The sequence below is a fragment of the Larimichthys crocea genome, chromosome VII, assembly GCF_000972845.2.
Source record: "Larimichthys crocea isolate SSNF chromosome VII, L_crocea_2.0, whole genome shotgun sequence".
NCBI lineage: Eukaryota > Metazoa > Chordata > Actinopteri > Sciaenidae > Larimichthys > Larimichthys crocea.
The window spans coordinates 19,041,657-19,053,375 of record NC_040017.1 but is presented as its reverse complement, the minus strand read 5'-3'; the positions used below and the strand labels follow the sequence as shown (position 1 = coordinate 19,053,375).

The 11,719-nt window shown below is 46.0% G+C and overlaps 2 protein-coding genes across 2 annotated transcripts in view; both read left to right on the top strand.

Moving 5' to 3' along the window:
- The first annotated feature begins 411 nt into the window (after window positions 1–411).
- Window positions 412–11,246, top strand: dvl3b (dishevelled segment polarity protein 3b). The gene is made up of 15 exons (XM_019263044.2): window positions 412–892; window positions 3,328–3,397; window positions 4,085–4,218; window positions 4,340–4,392; window positions 4,502–4,646; window positions 5,490–5,586; window positions 6,075–6,144; window positions 6,886–7,025; window positions 7,104–7,180; window positions 7,311–7,378; window positions 9,491–9,571; window positions 9,648–9,782; window positions 9,860–10,027; window positions 10,200–10,406; window positions 10,551–11,246. The coding sequence occupies exons 1-15, from the start codon at window positions 729–731 to the stop codon at window positions 10,829–10,831; spliced, it is 1,890 nt and encodes a 629-aa protein (XP_019118589.1). The 5' UTR covers window positions 412–728; the 3' UTR covers window positions 10,832–11,246.
- ap2m1b (adaptor related protein complex 2 subunit mu 1b) overlaps window positions 10,843–11,719 on the top strand; it is a 14,600-nt gene continuing 13,723 nt past the window's right edge. Inside the window, exon 1 of the mRNA XM_027280329.1 lies at window positions 10,843–10,863. Within this exon, the coding sequence (XP_027136130.1) occupies window positions 10,843–10,863 (21 nt within the window). The remainder of the gene's footprint in view (window positions 10,864–11,719) is intronic.

The following is an 11,719-nucleotide window of genomic DNA, read 5'->3' as shown; positions in this document are numbered from 1 at the left end:
TATATATATACACACATTATACAGATTACAGATATATAACAGCAGCAGTTCTGATGCTTCATCATGTCGACAGTAAAACAGTCAATAAATAATTTATTATAAACATGAAGCTGAGGGCCGCAGGACAGCTGGCCGCGGGCCGTGATTGGCCCCCGGGCCGTAATTTGGACAGCATGCTTAACCTTTCACAATAAAATGTCACCACAGAAACGGATTTTATTTTTTAACGAGTTCAGTAAAAACTGGAAATGAAAAATCCGAAATCTGTCGAAAGTGAGAGGGTTGGCCTTCAAAATAAAAGCATGAGTAAACGCGGACACGATGAGGGTGAAACCAGGAAATGATGTCATGATTTCGATGACGTGTTTATATGTGACGTGTTAAATAATACAGGTGAGTCTGGTTCCGGTTCCGCTCGTCCTCAGGGGGACCAGGAGCCCTGTCTGCTTTTACTTTGAAGGGCTTAAACGGAAGTGGTGTGTCACTGTGGCTTCCGGAGGAGACTGAGAGCATCACAGACCCGCAGCAGCTGGACCGACACATCTGGACCGGAACCAACCTGCAGACAGACAGGTGGACCGGAAGAGACAGACAGGTGGATCCGCAGACCGGCACGGACCGGCACGGACAGACAGACAGACAGACAGACAGACAGCTGTCTCTCGCTCAGCATCCTCCTGTCTCTCTCTCCTCAGGTCGGGTCGGTGTTCCGGTCCGGTCCGGACAGCATGGCGGAGGAGACCCGGGTCATCTACCACCTGGAGGACCAGGAGACCCCGTACCTGATCCGGATCAACGTGCCCGCGCAGCGCGTCACCCTGGCGGACTTCAAACAGGTTCTGAACAAACCGAACCTCAAATTCTTCTTCAAGTCTGTGGACGACGACTTCGGGTGAGTCACGTGACCCGGACCGGGACCGGGACCGGGATCCAAAGCAAACATGAGGAATTATTAATAATTAATATTAAAATATTTTATTTTATTTTGTAGTCACATCCTGTTTCCTGCTGAGTCATGATAAGTAAACATGTATCATGACTCAGCACATGTTGGTATGATGACTCATCATCTGTGACGTCATGGGACCTGATGACATCAGCTACAGTTATGCTAAGCTAGGCTAATCACAGCAGGAACCGTCTATTTATTTTCTTTTATTTTGAAAAGTTTCTTCAAACGTGTGAATTACAGTGAAAACATAAATTAATTAATAAATAAAAACTATTTTTTATTGAACAAACTTTATTTATAAACAGACTCCGCTGTAACAAACGTTACATAAACATAAATATAACACGTGAGCAACGTTTGAAAGCTTAAAAGATTATCCTGAAACACTAATACACACATGTAGTACTAATACACACATGTAGTACTAATACACACATGTAGTACTAATACATAGACAGATTACTTTATTCATCCCGAGGGGAAAGTAGGTCGTCATAGCAGTCTGCTAACAGGTAGAAAAGGTGCAAGATGATGTTACTGTAACTAAACACTACATAATAATAGTACAGTATATATAGTATATAAGGATATAATAATAATAGTACAGTATATATAGTATATAAGGATATAATAATAATAGTACAGTATATATAGTATATAAGGATATAATAATAATATATGTTGCTCAGAGCGGCAGTAGAGGTTGTTGGAGGTGGAGGTGAAGAAGGTCCAGCTCGTCTCTCCTCTGGAAGCCGTGCCCTGTCCTCCTTCTCCAGACGTCTGGTGTTGTTCTCTTCCAGTTTGTCCTCCAGTTATATTCTGACGTCGTCCTGATGCTGTGTTTGAGCTGTGTTTGTTCTCGTTTGAGTTCTGCCTGGTCCAGTGATCTTCTTCTCGTTGAGAAGGGCCTTCAGGTCGCTGGTCACCCACGGTTTGTTGTTTGGGTAGCAGTGGACCTCTTTAGTGGGGATGGTGTTCTGTCAGTGCAGAACCCGATGTACTCCGAGACTCAGTCAGTCAGGCCATCAGCGTCCTCACCGTGTGGCTCATACAGAGCATCCCAGTCTGTGGCCTTGAGTGCTCCACGCTGTGTTTCCATGGCCTCAGGAGACCACTCCCTCACTGTCCTCACTGTGCCTGGGTTCTGCTGAACCAGGTTTGTATGATGGTGAGTGCAGGACTAGGTTGTGGTCTGACCTGTCCAGTGGTGGCAGTGGAGCATCCTTAACATTTCCACGGGTGGTACATGTTACAAACTGGTAGAAGGTTGGAAGTTACAGACGTGAAGACACTTTAAAGGAACAAATAAAAATGTCTGCAGTCAGTTGGTTTCATGCTGCAGGCTCAGCTCTTCTTCAGGTCGACACCTCATCATGGTGAAGATGTTTTACGTCTCCGTGATTCAGAGACCGTCAGGAGGGTCAACCAACAAGAGCTGAACTCTGAACAGGTGGATGAAGTGAAGCGATGAGCTCCAACCGTCTTGGTGTTGATCTGTGAAGGTTGTGAAGATTCTTGTGGTGGAACATCAGATAAACGCTGACAGCATCATCGTCATGAACCAGCAGAAGAAGTAAAGTTGTAGCAGGACTACTCAGGATCCAGTCTGCTGACCTCGGAGGAGGAGGAGATGAGGAGCCTGAAGGAACTAAAGGAAGAACAAGTCTACACACCCTTTTTGTAGAAGAACTTGATCCTGAGCTTTGAGGATCAGCAGTGAACTTCAGAAGCTGACAGATGAACCTTTGGTCAGAGGAGACTTCAATCACAGAACCAAGAGAGATCAGCAAGGATGGTCCTGAAGATACCAACAGAAATCCAGCCACAACGTCACAAACACAAACAAGGACCAAGAGCTGTTCCTGCTCCATAAGGACAGACCATCATCCACCATGAGATGAAGATTCGGCTGAAAAACCAAAAGTAGAGGCAGAAAGCTCAGGAAATGTCTGTCTACTCCTAATCTGAACCTTAATGCAGAGATCCAGCTGGACCTTAAACAGAAGAAGAGATTCTTTATTAATCCTCAGTGTGTTTACTGTACAAAGGCTCATAGAGAGATGGTGCAGTGATGGGCAGCCCCCCTGAGACGAGCAGTTGGGGGGTTCGGTGCCTTGCTCAGCTACCAGTCCACCTTCACCATGCTGGACTTGAACCAGCCACCCTCCGGTTACCAAGCCAAGTCTCTATGGACAGAGCTACTGTGACAGCCTTTGACCAGCATGTGAAGAAAACACCTGAAGGATCACCTGGAGAACCATCTGAGATGGAGATGTCCATGTTGTCTGGACCAACATCGACTGAAGACCTTGATGATATCACAGACGTCAGTGCTGCGTCTGTACTGATCACCTGTCTCATGTCTGTGTTCACAGCGTGGTCAAAGAGGAGATCAGTGACGATGACGCCAGGCTGCCCTTTGTCAACGGACGAGTCGTCTGCTGGGTCAGAATCTCACCTGTTACCTGTCTCATGTCACCTGTGTCATGTGACCTGTCTCATGTCACCCTGTCTCATGTCACCTGTGTCATGTGACCTGTCACCTGTTACCTGTCTCATGTCACCTGTGTCATGTGACCTGTCTCATGTCACCTGTGTCATGTGACCTGTCACCTCTCACCTGTCACTTCTCACCTGTTCCCTTTCACCTGTCTCATGTCACCTGTGTCATGTGACCTGTTACCTGTCTCATGTCACCTGTGTCATGTCACCTGTTACCTGTCACCTGTCTCATGTCACCTGTGTCATGTGACCTGTTACCTGTCTCATGTCACCTGTATCATGTCACCTGTGTCATGTCACCTGTTACCTGTCTCATGTCACCTGTATCATGTCACCTGTTACCTGTCACCTGTCTCATGTCACCTGTATCATGTCACCTGTGTCATGTGACCTGTCACCTGTTACCTGTCTCATGTCACCTGTGTCATGTGACCTGTCACCTGTCTCATGTCACCTGTGTCATGTCACCTGTCACCTGTCTCATGTCACCTGTGTCATGTCACCTGTCACCTGTCTCATGTCACCTGTTACCTGTTACCTCTCACCTGTTACCTTTCACCTGTCTCATGTCACCTGTTACCTGTCACCTATTCCTCCAGGTGTTGATCTAGTGTTTTCGTCTCTCTCCAGCTCGTGTCAGCAGAAACCTGTCAGTCAGATTTCAGGGGGTCAGACCTTCAGTCTATAGCCACGCCCACCAGCGTGGCTCCGCCCCCCATAGAGAGGACAGGTGGGATCGGAGACTCCAGACCTCCGTCCTTCCAGTGAGTACCTGTCTGCCCTCACCTGTCTTACCTCACCTGTCTAACCTCACCTATGTCTGGCTGCTCGGTAGTCTGAAGATCGTCTCATGGCCTGTCTGTCTGTCTGTCTGTCTGTCTTCAGTGCGGCTGCTGTGATTGGTCAAGACGAGCTGATGGGGTCAGAGGTCAATCGAGGTGAGTGTGTGAGGCTCTGCCCTCTGAGGTTCAGGCAGCCATCTTTGGGTCATCTCAGTGTGGGCGGGATGCCGCCCTCTGATTGGCTGTTCTGATTGGCTCTCTGCAGTTGGCCGTCTGAATGGCCACGCCCATCAAACAGCTGAGCAGAACGGGGCAGAGCCAACAGGTGGAGGTGACAGCTCGTCAACCCAACAGAGCAGCCAATTAGAGACGACCAGTTTCTGCTCATCTGAGGAAGACTCAGGAGGAAGGTGAGAACACAATACACCTGACGTTCACCTGGTACCTGCAACCTTAGCTTGGTTAGCCGTGCAGCTAGGTTAGCTTAGCTGCCAGAAGCTGAACCCGGAAGACCCTTAATTAAGCTAAGATAAGCTAACAGTTTCCACCTGCTTCCAGTCTTTGTGCTAAGCTAAGCTAACAGTTTCCACCTGCTTCCAGTCTTTGTGTTAAGCTAAGCTAACAGTTTCCACCTGCTTCCAGTCTTTGTGCTAAGCTAAGCTAACAGTTTCCACCTGCTTCCAGTCTTTGTGCTAAGCTAAGCTAACAGTTTCCACCTGCTTCCAGTCTTTGTGCTAAGCTAAGCTAACAGTTTCCACCTGCTTCCAGTCTTTGTGCTAAGCTAGGCTAACAGTTTCCAACTGCTTCCAGTCTTTGTGCTAAGCTAGGCTAACATGTCCTGTTGACCTGCTCCTTTAAATGAACTTGTCGTCATCTCTTGCTCTGATTGGTCAGTTTGATGATGACACAGGCTCACCTGCCCTCAGGTCGTCTTCTTCTTCCGCTCCAGTTAACCTGTTCACGTTCTGCTCTCCTCCTCCTGCTCTGATTGGCTGCTGCAGGTCATGTGACCGGCAGCCTATTGTCGCTCAGATAAAAGAGTCCCTGCTGATCGCAGAGCAGAAATAATCAGACGACGAGATCACACGACGCGTTACCGTGACGAGGATTAAAAATATTTTGATGTTTTAAATATTTTGATGTTTTAATCTGATTTATAGTTTTAAAGGTTTGTTTCTTAATTATTCATGTGTTTAGTTCTGACTCGGTGAAAACCTGAACCAGGTGTGTTTCCCTCTGTGATGTCACTTCAGGTTCAGCCAATCAACAGGACAGAGCAGTTCCTCGCCGCGACTTGTCAGGCGACAACGCCGCCGCCACCGAAAACCCAAAACACAACGGATGGAGAGGGTACACACACACACACACACACACACACACACACACACACAGGTAACATCATAATGCTGCTGTTCAGGTTCTGATACAGCGTCAACATGTGGCTCTATGGTCAGTCTATCGTTGATGAGCTATTTGTTTAGACACATTAATGTTAATCACTCTCTAACATCATGTTAATTACTGACTGTTAATGTTCAGTCGATGCTCGTCAGCAGTGACAAACTTAATGATGTGACGCCTCGTGTGCTTTGACTCATGTTGGTGTGTAAAATGAATAAGACGCAGACCTGAACGATGCGGAGCACAAAAGAAGGACGTCAGATCAAATGTGATGCACGCTAACGAGATCCGTTAATTAAAAAGTTCATTAAGTTAAAATCAAAGTTAAAAATACTGAAGAACAGTACTTACCTGTCTGTCTGCCTATCTCTCTCACCTGTCTGTCTCTCTGCCTGTCCGTCTCTCACCTGTCTCTCTCTCACCTGTCTGTCTCTCAGTCTGTCTCTTTCAGCAGTGTCACTGACTCCACCATGTCTCTGAATGTCATCACAGTAACTCTGAACATGGGTGAGTATCAACAAGTATTCAGATACTTTGAGTACAACAGAGTACTTAACGACTGCATCCACAGTAATACTTTATGTAGTAATAGTACAGTTAAATGAACCCAACAGAACCACATCATGAGACACTCACAGAACATGTTTGACTTTGTGCTGAGAACACAGTCACAGTTCTGACTCTGTCGTACCTGGACCGGGCAGCTCGGCGCCGGTACCTCATACCCCCTCAGGACCGGATCCACAGGGTCGCTGTAGGATGCGGTTGTGAGAGATCTGTGCCTCCTCCACAGAGGATGTGTTGGTTCAGTCAGCAGTTCTCTTCCCCAGCTGAACACTGCCTGGGTCAGCCTGTTTCCTCTTCCTGAGTCGTCAAACGTTTTTCCAGAACTTCCTTGAGGCCAGCTGAAAGTTCTTCTCCATGGCCTCTGTGAACTCCACCCACACCTCCCGGCCTTCTTCTTCAGCTTGATGGTGCCTGTCGTGGCGACCTTTTGTCCAGCCTCCTCAACAATGGAGGTTTTAGTCATGGAGATAAGACTCCATAAGAAGACTTTGTGGACAGGAGCCTCTGCTAGATGACCTCCCACACAAGCTCTGGTTCTTCCACCAGTGACGGGTCACTCGCCACGAGCAGAGACCAGACTTACCTGTTCAGGATGCTGCAGCTCGGCCACAGATTTATGGATTACAAGTATAAAGTATGTAATGGTAAAATGGTCTGCCTGTCTTCCTGTCTGTCTGTCAGAGAGGTATAACTTCCTGGGTATCAGTATCGTGGGTCAGAGTAACGACAGAGGAGATGGAGGCATTTATATCGGCTCCATCATGAAGGGCGGAGCGGTGGCAGCCGACGGACGCATCGAGCCCGGAGACATGTTACTACAGGTACTACAGTATTGTTACTACAGGTAGTATAATACTACAGTAGTTAAAGTACTAACTGCAGTACTTTGTGTGTTTCAGGTGAACGACATTAACTTTGAGAACATGAGTAATGATGACGCTGTCAGAGTCCTGAGAGAGATCGTCCATAAACCGGGGTGAGACTTCTGATAGTACTATGAATACTATGAATACTATAAATACTACAATTACTATGAATACCACGAATACTGCCATCACTGCTAATACAGCTCCTGTCTGTCTGTCTGTCTGTCTGTCTGTCTGTAGTCCGGTGACGTTAACGGTGGCAAAGTGTTGGGATCCGAATCCACGAGACTGCTTCACTTTGCCGAGGAGTGAGTCATCAACACACACCATCCTTATTAACATAATTTATTCACTCACCTGCTCTAACCTGCCTGCCTACCCGCATACTGTAACATAACACACACACACTGTAACGTAACACACACACTGTAACGTAACACACACACTGTAAAGTAACACACTGTAACGTAACACACAGACTGTAAAGTAACAAACACACTGTAAAGTAACACACAGACTGTAAAGTAACACACACGCTGTTAAGTAACATAGACTGTTACATAACACACACACACTGTAACGTAACACAGACTGTAAAGTAACACACACACTATAAAGTAACATACACACTGTAAAGTAACAAACACACTGTAAAGTAACACACACACTGTAAAGTAACACACACACTGTAAAGTAACAAACACACTGTAAAGTAACACACACACTGTAAAGTAACAAACACACTGTAAAGTAACACACACACTGTAAAGTAACACACACACTGTAAAGTAACAAACACACTGTAAAGTAACACACACACTGTAAAGTAACACACACACTGTAAAGTAACACACACACTGTAAAGTAACACACACACTGTAAAGTAACACACACACTGTAAAGTAACACACACACTGTAAAGTAACACACACACTGTAAAGTAACACACACACTGTAAAGTAACAAACACACTGTAAAGTAACACACACACTGTAAAGTAACAAACACACTGTAAAGTAACACACACACTGTAAAGTAACACACACGGTGTTAAGTAACATAGACTGTTACATAACACACACACACACACTGTAACGTAACACAGACTGTAAAGTAACACACACACTATAAAGTAACATACACACTGTAAAGTAACACAGACTGTAAAGTAACACACTGTAAAGTAACACACACACTGTAAAGTAACAAACACACTGTAAAGTAACACACACACTGTAAAGTAACAAACACACTGTAAAGTAACACACACACTGTAAAGTAACATACACACTGTAAAGTAACACACACTGTAAAGTAACACACACACTGTAAAGTAACAAACACACTGTAAAGTAACACACACACTGTAAAGTAACATACACACTGTAAAGTAACACACACACTGTAAAGTAACACACACACTGTAAAGTAACACACACACTGTAAAGTAACACACACACTGTAAAGTAACAAACACACTGTAAAGTAACACACACACTGTAAAGTAACAAACACACTGTAAAGTAACACACACACTGTAAAGTAACACACACACTGTAAAGTAACATACACACTGTAAAGTAACACACACACTGTAAAGTAACACACACACTGTAAAGTAACACACACACTGTAAAGTAACACACACACTGTAAAGTAACACACACACTGTAAAGTAACACACACACTGTAAAGTAACATACACACTGTAAAGTAACACAGACTGTAAAGTAACACACACACTGTAAAGTAACATATACACTGTAAAGTAACATACACACTGTAAAGTAACACAGACTGTAAAGTAACACACTAACGTAACACAGACTGTAAAGTAACACACAGACTGTAAAGTAACACACACACCTTAAAGTAAAATACACACTGTAAAGTAACACACAGACCGTAAAGTAACACAGACTGTAAAGTAACACAGACACTTTAAAGTAACATACACACTGTAAAGTAACATACACACTGTAACGTAACACAGACTGTAACATAACACACACTGTAAAGTAACATATACACTGTAAAGTAACATACACACTGTAAAGTAACATACACACTGTAAAGTAACACACACACTGTTACGTAACACACACACTGTTACGTAACATACACACTGTAAAGTAACAAACACACTGTAAAGTAACACACACACTGTAAAGTAACATACACACTGTAAAGTAACACACACACTGTAAAGTAACATACACTCTGTAAAGTAACAACCACACTGTAAAGTAACACACACACTGTAATTTAACGTACAGTAATGTAATATCTTACTTTACCATATGTTACTTTACATGACACACTGTGCTGTAAAGTAACATAGAGCAGCATGATGTCATGTGACTAAATGTCATGTGACATGGGCTGACATACTTCATGTTCTCTGTCCACCGTCCCTGAAGGCGAGCCGGTCCGTCCAATCGACCCGGCTGCCTGGGTGTCACACACTGCCGCCATGACAGGAAGTCTCCCCCCACACTACAGTAAGAGTCCCATCAGCCATTGCAGCATCCTGCCGTCACCTGTGTATCCATGACAACAACATGTGATGTTTTTCAGGCGTGCACGAAGAAAACCCGCTCACTATCCACAGTGACATGACCGCCATTGTCAAGGCCATGCTGAACCCGGAGTCCGGACTGGAGGTCCGGGACCGGATGTGGCTGAAGATCACTATCCCCAACGCATTCATCGGTAAGAAGCTCTAGCAGAACCATTCAGAGCCAGCATACAAAGATCAGCCTCTAACCTTCTTCTCGTGGTCCATCCAGGTTCTGACGTGGTGTGCTGGCTCCACCGTAACGTGGAAGGTTTCACCGACCGCCGCGAAGCTCGCAAGTACGCTGGGAACCTGCTGAAGGCCGGCTACATCCGCCACACCGTCAGCAAGGTGACCTTCTCCGAACAGTGCTACTATGTGTTCGGAGACCTGTGTGGAGGTGAGTCAGTCCAAACCAGTTCAGACCAGACCAGACCAGACCAGTCTAGTCTAGTCCAGTCCAGACCAGTCTAATCCAATCCAGACCAGTCTAGTCCAGTCCAGTCCACTCCACTCCAGTCTAATCCAGACCAGGTTTTAGGGCCAATCCTGATCATGTGCTTCTGTCTCAGATCTGGGTCTGATGTCTCTGCTGGACCCTGAAGACGCTCCAGGTCCTGGAGGACCAGACGGAGACCTCCAGGCTCCAGGTTCAGGACTTCAGTGGCCTCCAGCCTTCCCCTACCAGTACCCGGTCTCTCACCTGTACAGCTCCCCTCACCCCCCGGCCTCTGGAGGAGGAGAAGGAGGGGGGGGTCAGCACAGCGATGGTGAACGAGGTGATGAAGATCAAACTTCACAGGCAGCGCCACCTTGTGGTCGCTCCTAAAGCACAGTACAGGAAAGCAGGGTGTTAGTCGGCTGTGATTGGTCCCCAGACTAAAAAGGGGCAGGGCTTATGGTGGTGTTTGATGTGTTCGCAGGAAGTCGTAGCAGTGGCTCAAACTGCAGCGATGGTCTGAAGGACGAAGCCGGAGGTCGAGAGAGTGAATCAGAGCCCACCAGACAGGAAGTGAGCGTCTCGCCCGACAAACAGCTGACGGCATCGGACTCCCCCGGCGACGGCCCGACCTCATTCTCTGGTCTCCATGGTAACAAAGACTCAGAGGACGTGGCGCCGGCTCCGTCGCCGTCTGGAGCTCAGCGTCGATCCTTCTGCCTCGCCGTGGGAAACCCCAGTGACTTCTTTGTGGACGTCATGTGACAACGACGACGATGTCACTGTCAGTTATCAAAGTTCAGTTTAAATGTTTGAACTCAATTCAGGAGAATCTAATTTATTTATTTATTTAATTATTTATTTTTTATTATTTATGTATTTATTTAATTAATTAAATCTCTTGATGTAATTTATGTATTTATTTATTGATCATCCACTGTGGACGGCCTGAGCGGGCCGTCAGAACCTCTCAGCCGGGTCAGCACCGCGGGTGATGCTGACCAGTCCAGGTTTCTGATTGGTCGTGACGTTGTGGCTGTTTGTGTGGACCAATCAGAAAGAACTAGATCACCCGATCTGTCTCCACACAACCTGTCTGAGCCGCTCTGCTGATCCTACGGAGCCCCTAAAGGGACATGGTGAAAGAAAAAAAAATGGAAGTGTTTCTGGTGCGCACGAGAAAGTTTCTCGTGCGCACCAGAAACTTTCTCGTGCTCACCAGAAACTTTCCCGTGCGCACTTGAAACTTTCTCGTGCGCACCAGAAACTTAAAAATGGAAGTGTTTCTGGTGCGCACGAGAAACTTTCTGGTGCTCACGAGAAAGTTTCTGGTGCGCACTAGAAAGTTTCTCGTGCGCACTAGAAACACTTCCGTTTTTTCTTTCACCATGTCCCTTTAGGGGCTCCGTATGATCCAGTTTGTCTCAGTGTAGCTAAAAAATCACCTGTACCTCACCTGTTTACCTACTTCCTGTTTCACTGCTGTTAGCTCATGTTAGCTCAGTCTGTTAGCTGCTGTTAGCTACTGTTAACTCAGTCTGTTAGCTGCTGTTAGCTACTGTTAGCTCAGTCTGTTAGCTGCTGTTAGCTACTGTTAGCTCAGTCTGTTAGCTGCTGTTAGCTACTGTTAGCTCAGTCTGTTAGCTGCTGTTA

Excerpts from the sequence above, each read along its gene's own strand:
- dvl3b (XM_019263044.2), top strand. The coding sequence starts at position 729 with ATGGCGGAGGAGACCCGGGTCATCTACCACCTGGAGGACCAGGAGACC. Across the intron at positions 5,587-6,074 it reads AAACACAACGGATGGAGAGG|TCTGTCTCTTTCAGCAGTGT; the intron begins GTACACACACAC and ends TCTGTCTCTCAG. Across the intron at positions 10,407-10,550 it reads GCACAGCGATGGTGAACGAG|GAAGTCGTAGCAGTGGCTCA; the intron begins GTGATGAAGATC and ends ATGTGTTCGCAG.